This window comes from Alosa alosa, chromosome 3 (genome assembly GCF_017589495.1).
Source record: "Alosa alosa isolate M-15738 ecotype Scorff River chromosome 3, AALO_Geno_1.1, whole genome shotgun sequence".
Lineage (NCBI taxonomy): Eukaryota > Metazoa > Chordata > Actinopteri > Clupeiformes > Clupeidae > Alosa > Alosa alosa.
In genome coordinates this window covers 26,929,043-26,950,165 of record NC_063191.1, presented here as the reverse complement: position 1 = coordinate 26,950,165, position 21,123 = coordinate 26,929,043, and the positions used below count along the sequence as shown (strand labels likewise).

The window sequence follows — 21,123 nt, the reverse complement described above, 5'->3', positions numbered from 1 at the left end:
TTTGCTAACAAATGCCTAGGCTAGCAAATGCTTAGGCCCTGTTGATGCGGACTCCAAGCAGCCAGCCTTAGCATGTTCTTAGCATAATATTATGTTGCAATTATTTGACTTCTACAAGTTCTGCTTGCTCATGGCGATACACTACACCATATAGTATGTGTCATTATGAGAGAAGCATTTTATTATTCTATTGTTGGTCATGTGCTATAAGCACACATACTTCATTATGGTTTACACTCTGCAACAGTGCAGTCTGTGTTTCATTACTGCAGGCTCATTACCATTGTTCCATTACTAATGTGTGCTGTGGTATTTGAGCAGTATTAGTGAAGTGTGTCAGTTTTAGAGACCCTCCTCCAAACGTGTGGAAATGCCCCCTTCCCTCCTCTCTCCCCAGGACGATGAAATCAACCAGCAGAGTCAACTGGCAGAGGAGTTCAAACAACAGATTGCTGAGCAGGATGAGGTGTGCACAGGCGACGTCACACATTCAAGTACACACAGACACACACACACAGACACACACAGAGACACACACACACACACACACAGACACAAATATACACACATGCCCACATTCACATATATACATACCCAATGCCTTCTCCATCTATCTATGCTTAGACTGTACTAATACAAGGCATGCAAGAAGCCCATACAGAAATACAGTATATTCATACATATATTGTATATGAATAGTTCTTTGCAAAAAAATTTTAATATAGATGATTCTCCAGTAATATTGCAAATACCCTACAGTTCAGATTTATTCATGGAATCACTACCAAAATCCCATGTTAGACTGAGAGATGGATTTATTTCCATCCGAGGGGAAATTGGAATATGGGAAATGCAAATTAGCAAGAGGAAACCAATAAATCTACTGCCATCTAGTGGAGAAATATAACACCTCCTCTCTGTGGTAAAGACAAACAAAGCACCATCTTAGCAAGCCTGTTTGTGAATTCATGTCAGGTGTAGTTCTTTTAAATATGGTTGTGGAGCTATAATTTCCTCCAGGACCGATCTGAAGTAGGGAGAATCCATTTAAATATGAATGTGGTTGCTATGATGATGGCTCCATTAAGGCCATTATCTTGTCATGATGCACTTCAGAATTTGAGACCTTCTGTAATTCTCCACACAAATCGTCCCAGTCCTTTTTTGGGCGTTGCCAGGAACAGTGATGCACCCTTGTTGACATGCCAAACTGTCATGGCTACAGTATTTTGAATGCATGATTAAGCATTGAGTTTAATTTGTACATTTCAGTGACTGCAGATGACTAAAATCACAGGCACAACAACTGAAATAACTTTCACATGACTGATAAAAGAAGCTCTGAAACATATCTGTTGTATTTCTAATCGTATACTATTTATTGATTATGACAAGACTATTTGAACTGTACATTAACAGACTGGTATAGTGACAGTGTTTAACTATCACTAACAAACAGTTTTTAACCCCTCTTATCTCAGTGTAGAGAATACGCCCATAAAGACAGCATGCTGTAGTAGCAGTTTGCTGTTTTGCACCTATGGTCAAGTTACACTATGGATGTACCTTTTATTCATGTTAAATTACCATACAATTGATTCAATGGTATCAACTGAATTTTGATTCTGACCTTCCGACAAACATAAACATCACACACACACACACACACACACACACACACACACACACACACACACGTAGCTCCTGGCGTCGACGCGGAGGGACTACGAGAAGACCCAGGAGGACCTGTCGCGTCTGCAGCGGGACCACGAGGCATCCAAGGAGGAGGTGAAGGAGGTGCTGCAGGCCCTGGAAGAGCTGGCCGTCAACTACGACCAGAAGAGCCACCAGGCCGAGGAGCGTGGACGCTCCAACGAGCAGCTCAGCGAGGAGGTCAACCAGAAAACTGTGAGTGTGTGTGAGACGGGGGTGGAGGAGGGGAGGAGTGGTGAGGAAGTGTGTATGTGTGTGTATGTGTATGTGTGTGTTTGTTTGTGCAGAGATGGGAAACGTGGCTTCAGAAAATAAATGTCCTAGCCTGTGCGTGTGTGCGAAATGAGGTGTGTGCGCGCGCGCTCATGCATGTCTGTGTGTGTGTGTGTGTCCAGGCATCTCTGCTGGTGGTGGAGAGGGAGCTGGCCCAGGTGCAGGAAATGAGTAGTCACCAGAAGAAGCGGGCGGCAGAGATCGTCAACCTGCTGCTGCGAGACCTCAGTGACATCGGCAGCGTGATCGGCACCAGTGACCTCAAGGCTGTAAGTACCCTCACTCTACACTTCAGCTCACGCAAACACATATACACACTTCTGTCTCATTTAGAAGATGACATGCGACTCTGCTAAACTGTAACTTGGAACATCCACTTCCACTGAGGTCACACTGATCTGCTTCTCTGAGTTCAGCTGAGCGAACTAAGTGAGGGAGATAAACTCAATCAAGGTAAAACTCAAACAAGGTAAAAATATTTACATGTGAATCCGGAAACGTCACCAGTCTTAACCAATGCTCACTCTTCTTGTGTCCCTCACTCTCTGGTGCCCAGATGTAGTTATTTTCTCACAGCCCATGTTCCTCTCTCCCTCTTACCGTGTCCCAGATGGCCGAGGCGAATGGAGTCATAGAGGAGGAGTTCACCATGGCCCGTCTCTACATCAGCAAGATGAAGTCGGAGGTGAAGTCTCTGGTCAACCGGAGCAAGCAGCTAGAGAGCACTCAGGCCGACACCAGCCGCAAGATGCAGGCCAATGAGAAGGAGCTGGCCTCCTGTCAGCTCCTCGTCTCCCAGGTATGGGTCGACATGGGGCCTAGGAGTCAAGGGCTGGCTATCTATCTATCTATCTATCTATCTATCTATATATAGTGATATCATGAGAGGCTACGCGGCTCTCGGCGGGACAGTTCAGCAGTGCAAGGACACAAATTTAGGGTATAACGGAAGGTTTTAATCAAGTTCTGGGGAATTAACAAAAAAAGGTAACTAAGGATAAGGTTGATTGTTCAACCGTCAAAACTTAAACAAGGTCTCTTCAAACTAAAAAGTCATAGTCCCGATTCCCTCAGGTAAATCTCTTTGTGAAAACTAGTCTTCAGCCTTACTTTTAGACAGCACCGCAGCCCGTGGCCAATCCGTGGTAAGTATTCCAGTCTTCAGGTAAGTATTCCAGTCTTCAGGTAAGTATTCCAGTCTTCAGGTAGAAAGTGCCACTCTCGACCGCCTGTAGCCCTCTGAGAGCACAACTTGAGCTTGTCTCTCAAATCCCACTCTAACACCAACTGTGTCTCTGGGCCTTAAAAAGCCCTTCAGCTCATCAGGCCCTGATCGGTCTCAGGTGTGTTGGGATATCGTGTGTTTGAGGGGTGGAGTTTCCAACTCCCCCAGCAGATGGAGCCAAAGCTGTCCGTGACTGCAGCCATCTCAGGGGAACGTAGCGGCCCTCCAGAACGCAGCCTCTCGTGACATCACACATCCCCCCCCTCGAGACCGACGTCCTCGTCGGGGTGAAGGAGGCTAAGAAGCCGCTACCGCCGGGACAGGGCATCCAGATATTTTGGCGCTTGCCAGCCCTGTGAACAACAGAAAAGTTAAATGCTTGCAAGCTTAAAAACCATCTGGTAATCCTACTGTTAGTCTCCCGGTTCCTGGCCATCCACTGTAGAGGGGCATGATCCGACACCACCGTGAACCGTCGACCCAGGAGGTAGAACCGCAGGGATTCCAGGGCCCAGGTCACAGCGAGGCATTCCTTTTCCACAGTGGAATAGTTCCTCTCCCTTGGAAGTAGCTTCCTGCTGAGGTAGAGAACGGATGTTCCTCACCGCCATGTGCCTGGGCGAAAGTACAGCACCCAGACCCACCTCAAGCTGGCCCGCCTGGACAATGAAGTCCTTCTTGAAGTCCGGGCGCCACCAGGATCGGACTGGAACACAGGACTTGCTTCAGGGTCGACGAAGGTCAGCCCGCCTGGGAGTCCACCTCACCATTTGTGAGTGGCGTTTGGTTGTCAGCTCTGTTAGAGGTGCAGCAATGGTAGCAAAATCCGTAATAAACCGTCTGTAGTAGCCGGCTAGGCCCAAAAATGACCTCACCTGTTTTTTTGGTGATGGGCCGTGGCCAGTCCTGTATGGCCCGCGAACTTGGCTTCCTGAGGCTTGACCAACCCCGCCCAATGGTGTACCCCAAGTAGTTCGTCTCGCTGAAGGCCAGCCTACACTTTTTGGGTTTGCCGTGAGCCCTGCTTCCCAGTGAATCAATCACAGCCTGTACCCGGGCAAGTGGCTGGCCCAATCGGGACTTTGGATGACTACATCGCCCAAATATGCTGCAGCTGCCCTCTTGTGGGGTGCGCAGGGACGCCGGTCCATCAAACGCTGGAACGTGGCAGGAAATCCGTGGAGACCTCAAACGGGGCCGGTATACTGGTAGAGCCCCTGGTGTGGTAAAGGCCGTCTTCACCTCGACGCCGGGTCAGGGGCACCTGCCAGTAGCCTTTGGTGAGGTCAAGGGTGGTTATGGCGAGCATGCCCCAAGGAGTCTATCAAGTCATCCACCGAGGCATGGGGTACGCATCAAACCGGACACTTCATTTAATTTCCGATAGTCATTGCAAAATCGCACCGACTGGCCTGGTTTGGGAACCAGTACAATGGGACTTGCCCAGGCACTTTGGGACTCTTCGATCACCCCCAGCTCCAGCATCTTCCTTACCTCCTCCTGAATCACCACTTTACGAGCCTCCGCACGCGGTAAAGGGTGCTGGTTTACCGCTTTGCCAGGCATGGTGCGGATCTCGTGTTGGACCACCTCCTGTGCCCAGGTAGGAGGAGAAGACATCTCGGTTGCGATCCACCAACTCCAGGGCCATCTGCCGTTGATGTGGGGACAGGCTTGACCCACCTGAACCTCTTCTCTCCCTGGTTCCTTGGTCTCTGTGGGGTAGACAACTGAACAGCGCCTCCTGGCGTGCCACTTTTTAACAGGTTAACATGGTAAATCTGCTCAGGCTTTCTTTTTATCCGGTTGCCTCACCTTGTAGTTTACCTCTCCCACCCGCTCAATGACCTCATATGGCCCCTGCCAGGTTGCCAGGAATTTGCACTCCACGGTTGGCACCAGGACCAGCACTCGGTCCCCCGGCTTAAACTCTGGGTTGAGCAGACCTATTGTAGGAGGCTTGTTGTTGCGTTGTGCAGTCTCCATGTGTTCACGCGATCATGGGATAGACCAGCCTTCATTCTCTCTCTCATGGCCCCCGACATGCTTTCGATCAGGGTCCGCTGTCGGCACGGTTTTCCTCCCAGGCCTCCTTGGCGCATGTCCAGCAGTCCCGGGTCTGTAAGACAGCAAGAGCTCAAAGGGTGAAAAAACCAGTAGATTCCATTGAGGTACCTCTCACCGCAAAACAGTAGGTACGGTAGCAGCTGATCCCAGTTCGCCCATCTTCCCCGACGCCTTCCACAGCATGGATTTTAGAGTTTTGTTAAAGCGCTCGACGAGCCCGCCTGTCTGGGGTGGTAGACCGGCGTTCTCAGCTGTTTGATTTTCAGCAGAGTACAGAGTTCTTTCATAACTTTGGACATGAATGGACTCCCCTTGGTCTGTCAATATCTCCTTCGGGAGCCCCAGACTAGTTGACAGAAGGAACAACTCCTTGGCATCTGTTTGGACGAGCCTTCCTCAGCCGGGATGGCCTCCGGATATCAGGGTTGCATAGTCCAGGATGACCAGAATGTACTGATGTCCCTGGAACTCTTCGGTAAGGGGCCCAACGATGTCCAGTCCAATTCTCTCAAACGGGTCTCGATAATGGGCAAGGGAATGAGATGGTTTCTATATGTGGGCTTTAAAGCCACCCGCTGACACTCAGGGCAAACCGACAATAGTTCTCTATCGTTTTGTGCACCCCTGGCCAAAAGAAGCGCCGCAAGATCCTTTCTTTTCGTTTTTCTCCACCTAGGTGGGCCTAGCGGTGGGTGTGTGCTAGGTTGAGCACGCGGTGGCGGTGGGGCTGTGGTACAAGGAGCTGTTCATGCACCTCACCATTTTTCTGTACCACCTGATACACTAACCCCCGGTTTACTGCAAAATGGGGGTAGGTAGGGCTTGTCCTATCCCCTAGCACCACTCCCTCTATCACCTGCATTCTTTCAAAGCATTTGTAAGAGGGATCCTGTAACTGGGCTGTACCATACTGGCCTGAGAGGGGGAAGCTCTTTGGTGCCATGGACGCCTTCCTCGCTGGAGATTGGAGCACTTCCTGGGACCATGTTCTCTTCCTCCGTGTCTGACCAGTCTCTGAGTCAGCCTGGGCACCTGCCATCCCTGCAAGAGCACAGGCTGGAGTTAATGGTTCTGAGGGTTGTATTTGCGGGTTCTCCGGATACGCCTTACCTCTCCGCTTCCGAGGTACTGGGTCAGCCTCTCCAGTCTCCCCTCCACAGTTGGTGAAAGGCTGGGCAGTCTCGCCCAATTAGGACAGGAACGGGTGGGGAATCAACCACACCCGCTGTCGTGAGGATGGTTCCCCTGGTGGTGGTCATCATGAAGTTCAGTGGTGGGGTAGTCTCTGGTGTCTCCATGGACACAGGAGACCGGGAGGACTTTCCCCTGGGGTCAGATATGATGAATCCACCAGATCCTTATGCACCAGGGTGACCCGGCTAATGGAATCTAGCAGAGCCTCCACATCATGGTGATTCACCGTCACCGGGCAGGTGGGGTGCGTTCTTGAAAGCCATCTGACTCCCCAGCCGAAGCAAAAAGGTGGGCGGGTGGTGAGCTGGAGGACTCAGCAGTGGGCATAGGCTCATCCGCTGGTTTCCCACACTGCCAGGAGATGTGTCCCATCTCCCCACACCGGTAACATCATGGTTTCACTCTCCGGTGTCCTCTTCCTGGTGCCGGCTGGTTTGGGCTCCCCTGGAGCCTGGACAGCTCCTGAAGTGGCTGGATTGGATCCCTTGGGGTTCTTTTGGCCAGGGCTCCCCCCCGCCTGTATGGGACGCACTCTGGGGCTCCTTCCTGGAAGCCCGAAGCATCTCTGCTGTGGCTTGGTACCTTTCCCACGGCTTCCACGGTTAGGTCCGCTGTCGTCAAGGCCTGTTGACTAATGAGCCGTTTAGCCTCATAAGGCAGGGCCCGTAAGTATTTGTCCACCACCACGGCCTCCACTACTGCAGCTGTCGTGCTCTTCTCCGGTCCAGCCATTTCCTGATGATCGGACAAGTTCATGCATCTGTGCAGGGGCTGGTCTGGTTGGAAGGTCCAGCTGTGGAACCGCTGGGCCATGCCAAACTTGGTGAGCCCACCTCTGCTGAGGATCTCCGCCTTCAGTGCCTGCGTAGGTCAGTAAGCCCTGTCAGAGGCCAGGTCCCAGACAGCATTCAGCGATTCCCCGACAGAAAGGGGCTAACAGTCCAACCCACTGTACCTTGGGCCTTCCCTCGTGGCTGTAGCTTCAAAGGCGTGCAGGTGCGCCTCAACGCGTCATCTGTGGCCCCCATTTTGGTTATAAAATCACTCGCCCTTATTGGGTCATTTAACGGCCAACTGTCTCTGCAATTGCAGTTCCTCTGACTTCAGGAGGTTGGCTCTTTTGCTCCTCCAAGAGAGCCACGTTAAAAGCTTGCGTCTGGGCTTGCTGGCCAGCCACCAGGGGCTTTCAAAATGGCCTCCATTTTGTTTGGCAGGGAGGTCTATGGCCAATTTAGAAAATTGGGATATCAGCAGTTCAGTGTCCCTTCTCTGACATGCACTATTCGCGTATGAACTATGCCCACATTCTCCACCATATGTGATATCATGAGAGGCTACGCGGCTCGGTAGGACAGTTCAGCAGTGCAAGGACACAAATTTAGGGTATAACGAAGGTTTTAATCAAGTTCTGGGGAATTAACAAAAGGTAACTAAGGATAAGGTTGATTGTTCAACCGTCAAAACTTAAACAAGGTCTCTTCAAACTAAAAGTCATAGTCCCGATTCCCTCAGGTAAATCTCTTTAGAAAACTAGTCTTCAGCCTTACTTTAGACAGCACCGCGGCCCGTGGCCAATCCGGGGTGGTAAGTATTCCAGTCTTCAGGTAAGTATTCCAGTCTTCAGGTAAGTATTCCAGTCTTCAGGTAAGTATTCCAGTCTTCAGGTAAGTATTCCAGTCTTCAGGCAGAAAGTGCCACTTCGACCGTCTGTAGCTCCTCTGAGAGCACAACTTGAGCTTGTCTCTCAAATCCCACTCTAACACCAACTGTGTCTCTGGGCCTTAAAAGCCCTTCAGCTCATCAGGCCCTGATCGGTCTCAGGTGTGTTGGGATATCGTGTGTTTTGGGGTGGAGTTTCCAACTCCCCAGCAGATGGAGCCAAAGCTGTCCGTGACTGCAGCCATCTCAGGGGAACGTAGCGGCCCTCCAGAACGCAGCCTCTCGTGACATCACAATATATATATATATAAAAAACCTTTAAGACCTCTACATTGCATAGTTGTGCAAGACAAGTTTGTATTTTTGTTGGGATGTTGACCTTTGATGTTTTTTGTGTGTATTGTATTGTTGCTTTTGCGTTTTTTGCTTTTGCAAGCACTCTGCAGTATGAATGTTGGGGAGCTTCTCATTGTCATCATAGAAATCAGTTGACCTTTAGCTCATTGGCTCTGTAAAAGGATCTCACCCATCCTGTTCTTTTTTCTGTTCCTCAGCTTCAGGCCAAGATCAAGTCTCTGACAGACTACATGCAAAACATGGAGCATAAGAAAAGACAGCTGGAGGAGGGCCAAGACTCTCTGATGGAAGAACTTGCCAAGTTACAAGCACAAGGTGCATGTCATGACATATACTGCGCTGCATACACACACATGTACTATAAAGTGTATGTATAGACTATACACACCACACATATACTGGTACACATGCATGGTTACATTTGTGTCCACTTTAACACACACACACACACACACACACACACACACACACACACACACACACACACACACACACACACACACACACACACACACACACACACACACACACACACACACACACACACACATGCACACACGCACACACACACACACACACACTAAAGGACTGAAATGGCTGTATCTCTGCAGAGAAAGTGCATGAAGTGTCTGTGATGGATAAAGAGAAAGAGCACATGAGCAGGCTACAGGATGCTGAGGAGATTAAGGTGAGCCAAGCTCTCTGTCTGCACTAACCTCTCTTTCATTCCTCACTTGTACATTTGCACTTATACATACTGTACATTTCTCTTCCTACACGTGCCCTAGATGTTCTCGCATCAGTTATTTGTTCACAATAAACATTTGTCAAGCAAAGTGGATAAATAATGTTCATCAGTACTAGATATAGATGGATGGAAATGAAAAATTCTGGATATATCATAAAGTTGTGAACTTCAAAGCAAAGGAACCAAGCGAACAAAGATAAAAGCAGAGTGTGTGGATTTTGCCGTGTTTGTGCAGAAAACCCTTGAGGAACAGATGGAGAACCACCGAGAGGTCCACCAGAAGCACCTGTCGCGTCTGCGAGACGAGATCGACCACAAGCAGAAGATCCTGGATGAGCTCAGAGAGTGGGTGACTGCATTAGTGTCTTAGAATAACAGTCACACCATCACCAATATTTAAGCACCTGAGTTGTATGTCAATAGCTTTGCATCCTTCTGATCCTAACAGAGAACTTGAGATGATGACATATTACAGTTTTTCTCAGTAGTTTTGGTGCTTTTCTCACATCACTATTAACATTTGCACAGCAGTTAGTGCATTTCTCAAAACAATTAGTGCAAACTGAAAAACCTAGTGGATAATCTGCAAAAGCACGTCGCTTGCTCAAAATGGATAGTCCATTCCTCAAAAGCAAGTATTTATGTCAATGAAACTGCCAGTGTCATCAAAATGAGAAGTCTTGACACCATCGTTTATGAACAAGATAGTCAAATGGCTTTGTCATGTTTTCATTTTGGCAGCTTATTCTCTACCTGAACATGCTCAAGACAGCACTAAACAGTACTTGTACAGCCATTTGAAAACTACAGTAAAGTTAGAAATTGCTGTAGTTAGGAGTAAGTGAGTACAAGACACTGTACGTTTCACATTTTTACTGTAAATGCTCTTTGCAATTCTACAGCATTGTGACAGAATTTGATAACTAGTTCACCAATTTTGTATGCAATGACTCAAGCAATGAAATGAAGACTATTAGTTTTATTGGGACTATTCAGCATCCATAAGTATAGTTCATTTTGACTGACATGACAAAGCAACTGATACATGTCCAAAAGCATTTGCAATTTGTTCAGAGGAAGGAGAAATTGCTACTATGATGTGCACAAATGACTAAATGTTGTGGAGGTTGAACTAATAGTTATGAGAATTTTCATTCTGATCTGAGAAAAGCACCAAAGCGACTGAGAAAAACTGTAATGAGATATTTTTGACCAGCATCATCCAGGTGAATCATAACACCTGTCCTGTAATAGTACCAGGCGCAGTACTGTTGTGCATACACTCTATGATTAAGTTGAAATAGGATTGTGTTGAGTTGAAATGAGGTTGAGTTGAGTTGAAATGAGGTTGAGTTGAGTTGAGTTGAAATGAGGTTGAGTTGAGTTAAAATGAGGTTTAGTTGAGTTAAAATGAGATTGAGTTGTGTTGAGTTGAGTTGAAATGAGGTTGAGTTGTGTTGAGTTGAAATGAGGTTGAGTTGAGTTTAAATGAGGTTTAGTTGAGTTAAAATGAGATTGAGTTGTGTTGAGTTGAGTTGAAATGAGGTTGAGTTGTGTTGAGTTGAAATGAGGTTGAGTTGAGTTTAAATGAGGTTTAGTTGAGTTAAAATGAGATTGAGTTGTGTTGAGTTGAGTTGAAATGAGGTTGAGTTGTGTTTAGTTGAGTTGAAATGAGGTTGAGTTGAGGTGAAATGAGGTTGAGTTGAAATGAGGTTGAGTTGTGTTTAGTTGAGTTGAAATGAGGTTGAGTTGAGGTGAAATGAGGTTGAGTTAAGTAGAAATGAGGTTGGGTTGTGTTAAGTTGAGTTGAAATGAGGTTGAGTTGTGTTGAGTTGAAATGAGGTTGAGTTGAGGTGAAATGAGGTTGAGTTGAAATGAGGTCGAGTTGTGTTTAATTGAGTTGAGTTGAAATGAGGTTGAGTTAAGGTGAAATGAGGTTGAGTTGTGTTAAGTTGAGTTGAAATGAGGTTGAGTTGAAATGAGGTTGAGTTGAGTAGAAATGAGGTTGAGTTGTGTTGAATTGAATTGAAATGAGGTTGAGCTGAATCGTGAGCTGAATCGTCAGCTGTGTGTGTGTGTGTGATTCCCCTCCAGTCTGAATGAGGCCCTGCAGCTGGAGCGGGCGAAGCTGTTGTCGGACTATGAGAAGCTGAAGCAGCAAGAACAGGAGAAGGATGAGAAACTGCAGAACCTCATGTAAGTCTCCTGGGCTCTTGTGTCCACGGTTACCCTTCCCACGGTAAAGATGTCTATCTGTCATGTAGCCGATCTACTGATCCAAAACCCAATGCTGCGTGGCCTTATGGTTTCACAAAAGTTGCTTATGGGTTTATTATGACCGCGAAGTTGCGTTTTTTTTTTTCTATCTGTCATGTAGCCGATCTACTGATCCAAATTTATTATGACCGCGAAGTTGCGGTCATATAGGTTTAGTCAGATTTATTTATTTTTTTCTTTTTCGCATGTCCAAATTTCCGTCAAGGATTCCAGGGACACTGTAAGACCGGGGTACACGAAACTTGGTGGGCATGTAACCCCACATGGATAGCATGGAACCTCCTTTTTTCGTTTTGATCTGTAGCCCCCCCGCTGGACTGGACCCCGAAAGGAGGGTAGGGCAGACACAGTTTTCTGTGAATATCTCGAGTTTAGGAGGACCATTTTTTTTTTTGTATGTTGATCTCAAAGGGCCATGTCAAGCCATTCCATAACCACTCATTTAATGTATAGCGCCACCTAGTTAAACACAAAAAAGTAAAAATGAGGTGTTGTAATCGCAGGTATCTGTGACCTAACATAGTCAAAACTGCACGGAAATGGAAGTGTAGGATCATTATGACACCCTCTGAATGCACGCCAAGTTTCGTGGAATTCCGTTCATAGGGGGCCACACAATAAATTAATTTATGTCACTATACACCAACTGGCCTGTAGGTGGCCGGAGACAGTTTTCTGTGAATATCTCGAGAACCGTAGGGCCTAGGAGGTCCACCTTTTTTTTCTATGTTGGTCTTAAGGGGGCATGTCAACCTATCCCATTACTACTTATTTCATGTATAGCGCCACCTAGTTTAAAATTAAAAAGCAAAACATTAGGTGTTTTCATCACAATATCTCTGGCTGACATGGTCAAAACTGCACGAAATTGAAAGTGTAGGATCATTATGACACCCTCCGAATGCATGCCAAGTTTCGTGGACTTTCGTTCATGGGGGGCCTTACAATAAAATAATTTATGTGTACATTTACTGACCGAACACCAACAAGGATTCCTGGGACACTGAAAGACCGGGGTACACGAAACTTGGTGGGCATGTAACCCCACATGGATAGCATGGAACCATCACTTTTCGTTTTGATCTGTAGCCCCCCTACTGGACTGGACCCCCCGAAAGGAGGGTAGGGCAGACACAGTTTTCTGTGAATATCTTGAGAACCGTAGGGCCTAGGATGACCAATTTTTTGCGTATGTTTGCCTCCAGGGGTCATGTAACCCATTCCATATGCACACATGTGCATAAACAGATACTGTACACACGCACACACATACATTCACAGTAATCCTACGTATGACACATACTCACACAGTAGACATATATACGCATGCATGCACATGCACACACACAGGCACATAAACAGGCAAACACACAAGCACATGCACGCACACACACCCACACACACATAAACATAAACATGTACACGCACACATGCACACAATTCAAGAATTTCTCAGAATTATGAACCGGCAAGATCGGGGTGGGGTTGTATAAAATGTATATTACATGTGAAATCTATGAACTAATCATGTTTTGGTACTTGTTGTCTAGCAGATACCAGTGAGAATTGAGTGTGCATAATGCAATTCAGTGAGACAGTTAGAATCATATATGCCTTTCAGCATGACTTATTTTTGTGGAAAACATGTGCTGGACTGGGCGGCGGTCATATTTTGTACCGCTCTGCGGTACATCTAGTTTTATTGCACTTAGACTTAACTTTCTGACATTTCAAGGCAGTGAGTAACTTTGTCAAAGATCATTTTAAGAGCAAAATAAGTGCTATATAGCATTTTACACTTGGAAAAAAAACTGCCCTCTTTTGCAACAAAAACATATCACACTACACTATAACACGCCTTCAGACTGTGGAAGGGAATGGGGTGTAAACAGGGGAAGCAGAAGGTCGGTTTCTGACTGACCCACTTGTCCTGCAGCTTGCTCAATGAGAAAAGGGAGCTGGCCAAGGAGGATCTCAAGGGCCTTGAGGAGACTGTGGTGAGTGGACAGTTCACATTTCCTGTTTTGCTCCAACTTTACCTTAGTGTGCTGTTTTATTGCTCATTATCAATGTCAGTATTAAACTGGACATAATGCATGCACATCCACTCTCTTTAAAGCCCCTTTCTGCAAACAGCAGCAAATCTTTGTCCAGAATCTCAATATCACTCTCAAGCAATATGACTGATGTAACAGTAGTATCTGCGACAGTATATGTGTAGTATGTCTGTAAAAAAACATTCAGATAAAGTTGTTCACTTTTTTCTTTTCTTTATAGGCTAAAGAACTTCAAACACTCCATAATCTACGAAAGCTCTTCATTGATGATCTCAATACTCGTGTGAATAGAGTAAGAACACATTTCTATGCTATTTAACAGCATGTTTTTTATTTTCGTAAAAAAGACAAGGATTGACTCGTTTTACTCGTTTTAACTCGTGTTAAGGTTTGTACATCAGTATAAGCATATAAAACACAGATCAACAAACTCAACAGCTTCAACATCTTGAGTTATGTTAAAGGTGAGGTGTGTGTGTGTTGAGTTATGTTAAAGGTGAGGTGTGTGTGTAGTTGAGTTATGTTAAAGGTGAGGTGTGTGTGTGTGTGTGTGTCCTTGAGTTATGTTAAAGGTGAGGTGTATGTGTGCTTGAGTTATGTTAAAGGTGAGGTGTGTGTGAGTGCTTGAGTTATGTTAAAGGTGAGGTGTGTGTGTAGTTGAGTTATGTTAAAGGTGAGGTGTGTGTGTGTGTGCTTGAGTTATGTTAAAGGTGAGGTGTGCGTGTGCTTGAGTTATGTTAAAGATAAGGTGTGTGTGCTTGAGTTATGTTAAAGGTAAGGTGTGTGAAGGTGAGGTGTGTGTGTGCTTGAGTTATGTTAAAGGTGAGGTTTGTGTGTGCTTGAGTTATGTTAAAGGTGATGTGTGTGCGTGTGCTTGAGTTATGTTAAAGGTGAGGTTTGTGTGTGCTTGAGTTATGTTAAAGGTGAGCCCTCACAGCTGCGCTCCCTGCAAGTCCTTGAGTTTGGGCCACTGTCATCTTTCTGTGACGACCACATGGTCACCAAAGGGACCCTCCGCCTCCCTCGTACGTCCGGTGGCTCCGAGCCATCGCTCCTTGGCTCGTGGCTTCGCCGCCTGCTAGCGGTCACGTGACCAGATCGCACTGTGAGAAAGGAAATTCAAAACGGGCCTAGGCTGAAATATTGATGACGACGGGCTCAGGAAATCCCATGGTGGCTCTTCCAGGGAAGGGTGACCCTGAATCACTCCTCAGCTCAGACGTGTGTCAGCGTTTGACTCAGGGTCCAAGGAGTGACACCAGTTTAACTGTTAACACATAGGCAAGGGTTTAGGGATTACGGTACATCCTTTCCCATTGTGTGCAAATATAGGCCTAGTTACAGTAATCTGCTGCAGCAGCTGCTGGTCTTTGACAGCTGAGGGAGCACTTATTCCACTATGTAGTTTCCTCATATAGCAAATGAACTATCGATAAGCACATGTCATAGTAGTAAGAATATAATGGACCTTTGACATTTGAGAAAAATGCTGTTATGGTTATCTAAAGTGTAATAACAGTTAGGGGCATTATCTGATTTATAGTGAAAAAGATTGAGATTTTTATTTTGAACTTTATGCCCTCCTTTAAGTTTAATATGTGCATTCTGTCAGAGACATATTAGATATTAGCATTCTGTGTACATTCAAATTTGTTACATCAAAATATTACCTACAAATTCACCCGGCTCCTGAACCAGTCACTCTCTCTATGTCAATGACATCACTTCCTGCCCTTCACAGAATGTTGAGCTGGAATGTGATGAAGCTGGTGGCAGTCTGGCCCAGAAACAGAAGATCATCTTCCTGGAGAACAATCTGGAACAGCTCACCAAAGTTCACAAACAGGTGGGCCTCTTTAAAAGTCTTCAACACAAGTGTCCACTTTTATCAATAAATATATGGTTGTGACCTTGGATTGTTTTATTTTGTGAAGTGTACTTCTATCATGCACTTCAGTGTTTTTACTCAACTTAAAAAAGGGAGTGGTGTTTTGATAAGACAAATGTGAAAATACTGGAATTGTGAATCGTTTTATTGAAATGTAACACACAGCCTAGATGGTTGTGACTTTTGATATGAGGAGAGGATTGTTTCGCCAAAAAACACTTTCTTTGTGTGATAAGTGTCTGTAAACAAATGCAACAATACAACTAACAAATATTTTCTCTCTCTCTTTCTCTCTTGTTCTGGTTCCCTGTCTCTCTCTCCCAGCTGGTGCGTGATAATGCAGACCTGCGCTGTGAGCTGCCCAAGCTGGAGAAGCGCCTACGGGCCACTGTGGAGAGGGTGAAGGCCCTGGAGACTGCTCTGCGCGACGCCAAGGAGAGTGCCATGCGCGACCGCAAGCGCTACCAACAGGAGGTGGACCGCATCAAAGAAGCTGTCCGCAACAAGAACATCGCTAGAAGGGGACACTCCGCACAAATTGGTGAGTGGGAGCATATATTTTTTCTTTCAGAAGAATAATGTAATCACATATCATGTTTATTTCTATACTACAACTGAGGGCATTCAGTTACTAGGAGAGTATATTCTGTTAGTATATATGTTTACCTCAGTTACTATGAGAGATGTCTACTGGGGCGGTGGTAGTGTAGCGGTTAAGGAACTGGGCTAGCATACAGCATACCCTAGCCAGTAGCCTGAAAGTTGTTGGTTCAAATCCCGGCTTCCACCGTTGTGCCCTTGAGCAAGGCACTTAACCCCAAGTTGCGCCGGGGACAATGTGATCCCTTGTGATATAGTTGACATATATAAGTCGCTTTGGCTAAAAATGCGTCAGCCCAATGCAATGTAATAATGTCTACTCAATTGCTACGGTATGTTGTGTTTACCTCAGTTAGTTACTATGAGAGTATGTCTACTCTGGCACTATACTGTGTTTACCTCAGTTAGTTAACAGATAGACAGAATACTCTGTGACCCTTCCCATGTCCTGTTTTCACAATATGAGATGGTACCATCAGGTAGACGATTTAAACAGACAGATTTAAAGTTTCTGTCAGTCTTCTTTACAAACAACTTAAATAGACATAAACCTGGGCTGCACCACATGCTTATTATTATTTTTATGCATTTTTTAACTGCCATTCTTTTACCCACCTATTCTGTAAGTGTAATTAGAGATCCATGGACAGTTCACATTCTTGCAAATGGGCTCCTCTGTGCTGTGTACCATGCTGTCAATGTTTCTATTTATTATGTAACGTGTTGTCTGTCATGTCCCTGTTGATGTATGTCTATCACTGGGTTATGCTTTGATGAGGCCAAGACAAATTTCCCCATGGGGACATTAAAGTATATTCTGTTCTGTTAGAGAGTGTGTCTACTCTGGCATTATACTGTGTTTACCTCAGATAGTTACAATGAGAGTATGTCTGTTCCCTGTCCAGCTAAGCCGATCAGGGCAGGCCACAGCCACCACCAGAGCCAGGGCGGCTCCCCCAGTATGGGTCAAGGCATCAGAGGAGGAGCGTCCAGCCGGCACCACCACAGCAGCCCACAGCACCACCTCCACCATCAACAGTCACCGCAGCACCATCACCATGCACAGCAGCAGCAGCAACACCACCACCATGCTCAACAGCACCATCACCATAAACAACAACAACAACATCCACAGCAACAGCAGAGGCAGCAGCAGCAGCATCACCAAGCCAAATAAAAGGTGAAGTGAATATTGTACACTTGTTGTGACCAAAAACCTGTTCTTGTCAGGCATTGCAAGTCATCAGTGATAAATTCCTAATATGGCATTTTAGGAGTCCCTTTGCTAAATACATTTTAAAAGTCTCCAGCAGGGGGTGGTGTCCCACTACCACTTGTCCTGTTAATGTTGTAATTTACCCTATCCTATACACACATCTGTCTCACTATGTATATGTTGAATTTAGTGTACAAAAGCTAGGCATTGTTTTCCATTTACATTATTTCTGAAGTACTGATAACAGTCAACATGTCTACTCTATGGTATTGAGATGCATTTCTAATGGACTGTGCATTACATAACATGGTGTTCTTTCTTTACAGAATATAAAGAATGGACGGGCCAGCAACCCATCACATTCATCATGTTCATCAACAGGATTATTGCTCCTTCCCAACTGCCTTTTTGTAAAAAGGAACATTATAACCGGTAAAACTCCAGACTGATGCGTTTCCTGCTTTTTGTTTTCTCAGTATTTCTCAAGTCTGATTGGAGCTAGTTACTTCAACACACACAACTCAACTTAATAGAGGGCCCTAATAGATCTTTCCTTTTCAATTCATGTCCATGCAGAGAGACACACACAGGCACACGCACACACACACACACACACACACACACACACACACACACACACACACACACACACACACACACACACACACACACACACATACACACACACACACACACACACACACACACACAAACAAACATATCTAAGCACACATACCCATACACATACACATTCACAGACAGATACAAACAGGTGAACCCACACACACACACACACACACACACACACACACACACACACACACACACACACACACACACACACAAACAAACACATCTAAGCACACATACCCATACACATACACATTCACAGACAGATACAAACAGGTGAACCCACACACACACACACACACACACACACACACACACACACACACACACACACACACACACACACACACACTGCTTCATGCCAGTGTGATCATATGAGAATAAAAGAGTGCAGTGTATTGTTTTCACTCTTTGCCTTTTGCCAACACTATTATTCAAGGAGTAATGAGCAGCGGTATGTTTTACTATATGGTACAGTTGGCATATGTTTAGAACCTAGGTTGTGGTTACCCAAATAATTAAAAGACAGCAAGCACAGAAAAGCGAGGCCAAACTGTCAAAGGAGGAACATAAGAGGAATTGCTTCATGGTTGATTTAATTGGCTGAAACTGTTTCATTGGGGGTCGAGAAAATAACTTGTATAGACTTGTTTATGAATGTATTCTTTTTTATGAAGTTCATATTTGTTTGGTATTCTGTCCAAATGTTTCTACTGATTTTTTATATTTATTATTTTTTTATATTTATTAATTGTCACAGGTGTTTAAGTTTGCACATCCAAAATATTAATGTTTCATTATTTAACTTGGTAACTTGTACATTTGATTTCATCTTAAATTATGTTTACGTATAACTGCATTTTTTGGTAGGTTTTAATTTATGAAATGTAAATTAATTTTAAACATTGCTTTGATGCAGACAGTCCTCTCGGTTAATTACCTCCAAAGGACTGAGATCTGAGAATCAAAGTTAACACCAAATTGCCACCTCTCAAAATGTTCTCTGTATGTATCTTAAGCTCATCGAAGGCCATACACAGACGGAAACCATTTTGAAATACAACATCTGTTCACAACAAAGGCAAGGCTTCTCTCCAGAGGAACTGATGCTGACCAGTCAATCAGTACATCATGTTTTGAATTTTAAGAGAAGTTTTGACCTTACTGTGAGCACAAATAAAGAGTTCTGTGGTCTGAGCCACATTCCTGGCCAAATTTACCTCTGCGCAAAACATTCCGTTTTACCTCTTATTAGACTCTCAGGATTCTGCCATGAGGGTAGGACATGCCCTTTGTTATTGAAGAAATGTTAACAGTGTTCCCAAAACGTAGTGTTAACTATTCAAGGGTTGGAAATGTATTAATGCAGTGCTCCACTGATGTTTCTTTGAGGGTTGCATTACTCAAAACCTACCTCCTTCTTTCCTTATATTCTCATACATGGTCAGCTATTTTACCAGTTCAGACATTTATATTCTTCCTCTAATGTATTTTGATGACACTTTGGGCACAATGTAACATACAGTATGTGTATATATTGTGTACAATCAAATACTAATCGTCAGTGGTCAGTTTTGTCAAATCCAACTTCCTCATTTTGCGCCTGACAACTCAACGCTAATGCTAAATGCATTCAAATAACTGATTGTACAATTTGGCCTGATGTTGGATGTTTTCTGATGGTTTGATGACTGATTGTACTGTAAAGTGTACCTCTATCATACACTTCAGTGTTTTTTTTATTCAATTTAAAAAAAAGGAAGTAGCATTTTGATGAGACAATATCAAAAAGCTGAAATTGTGAATTGTTCTATTGAAGTGTAACACGGCCTAGATGCATTGCTTCATGTGCAGTGGCTTTGAAGTATCTGCATATCTGAGGTATTTGTTCGCACGCACTGTCTTGCCATTTATCTGTAGTAGTTGGACTAACGTCTGTCTCAACCAGTGACTGTATGATTTTAGACAACCATGGTGCCATATGGTCACTACTACGAAGGAGTGTGGTACAAACTGCTGTTTGTGAGCCACAGTATGTTTGCTGAATCATCACACAACTGTAGTACATTGTTTGTCGTTTCTCTGTTTTTAAACTTCTACTTCCCTTTTCCTCTGTCTGATTCACTACTGTTTATCTTGGGGAAAAAAAGGTATTGGATTTCTTAAGTGTGTATATCTTTGCAGAAGTGTCAATACCTGGCTACTCTTAATGAACTTTTTCACTATGATTTAGTCAGTTTTGTTGTGACAGATATTGGATGCCAGTCTTGCAGCACAGAAAGTATTTGATGGCAGTGGGCATCTAGGATGTGTTACCAACCATACTTTTAATACATGAGACAGGCTACTACTTGATAAAGATTTTAGGGTAATGTTGGGATGCAAGATGTATTATGTGAAATGGTACATTGAGGAAATAAATGGATCAGACTTTTAAAACCACTTGATGTGTTTAATTATTTCCTGACATAGATAATCAGCACCCACTCTTACGAAAAATAACTTACTACAAGATTTCTATAGTAGGCCGAGGCATATAGCCTATAATGGATAGCCTACTTGTATGATATTCTGTAGGCCTACCTCTATAATAGATCCTATTCTTGCCCTCCAGTGTTTCTATAGTAGGCCTACAGTCTAGCACTTCCCCAAATATTATAAGATTCCATAGTATTTATCATATAGCCTATAGTTGTTTTTCGTTAGAGCAGTTTAATAGGCTAGTCTATTCGACATCAAATGTAAGCTGTTATCAAACAAAATGTTGTCTCGCGCTGATATTGTTCAATAGCCAGACAACAGTAACAAGTAACAACAGTTACTTTAGTTCAGGGCTAAAGGGGCGTAATGCAAGCCAAAATTCTTGGGGGGCACAATGGGGGCTGAGGTTTCAGTGCTGAGTAAGGTTAACACTAAATATTTTAATATTTTACTAGGCATCATATATTTCTCATTACCATTATGGCAAGCAATAGGTACCTCATTTGTACTGCAAGTTGCTACCTGCAAATCATGAGCAATTTTGACCTGATACATGAAAGACTGCTATTATTTTCTTGCCCTCTACAACACAAGCAAAACGTGCGTGTGAGTTGGCTATTAGGAAAAGGACTGCTGATCGGTCTTCAACTATTTTGGTAGCCTAACGATTTATTACACATCCAGAAGAATACATTTGAGTCGTTACAGGCTCTGGCTTATTATGGAGCATAATACCGG

At 44.6% G+C, this 21,123-nt stretch overlaps 1 protein-coding gene across 3 annotated transcripts in view; it reads left to right on the top strand.

Annotated features, from left to right (window-relative positions):
* The window catches only part of kif5c (kinesin family member 5C), a 42,476-nt gene extending 24,511 nt beyond the window's left edge, over positions 1 to 17,965 (top strand). For 2 of the 3 annotated variants that reach the window (XM_048239626.1, XM_048239628.1), the window contains 14 exons: positions 398 to 466; positions 1,702 to 1,908; positions 2,109 to 2,255; positions 2,597 to 2,785; positions 8,686 to 8,803; positions 9,100 to 9,176; positions 9,472 to 9,581; positions 11,331 to 11,432; positions 13,450 to 13,510; positions 13,791 to 13,862; positions 15,312 to 15,416; positions 15,783 to 15,999; positions 16,964 to 17,238; positions 17,601 to 17,965. In XM_048239626.1, coding sequence (XP_048095583.1) covers positions 398 to 466; positions 1,702 to 1,908; positions 2,109 to 2,255; positions 2,597 to 2,785; positions 8,686 to 8,803; positions 9,100 to 9,176; positions 9,472 to 9,581; positions 11,331 to 11,432; positions 13,450 to 13,510; positions 13,791 to 13,862; positions 15,312 to 15,416; positions 15,783 to 15,999; positions 16,964 to 17,235 — 1,746 coding nt within the window. In that variant the 3' untranslated portion in view covers positions 17,236 to 17,238; positions 17,601 to 17,965. Of the gene's footprint in view, positions 1 to 397; positions 467 to 1,701; positions 1,909 to 2,108; positions 2,256 to 2,596; positions 2,786 to 8,685; positions 8,804 to 9,099; positions 9,177 to 9,471; positions 9,582 to 11,330; positions 11,433 to 13,449; positions 13,511 to 13,790; positions 13,863 to 15,311; positions 15,417 to 15,782; positions 16,000 to 16,963; positions 17,244 to 17,600 lie in introns of all 3 variants that reach the window. The other variant, XM_048239627.1, reaches the window with a different exon arrangement.
* The last annotated feature ends 3,158 nt before the right edge of the window (positions 17,966 to 21,123 follow it).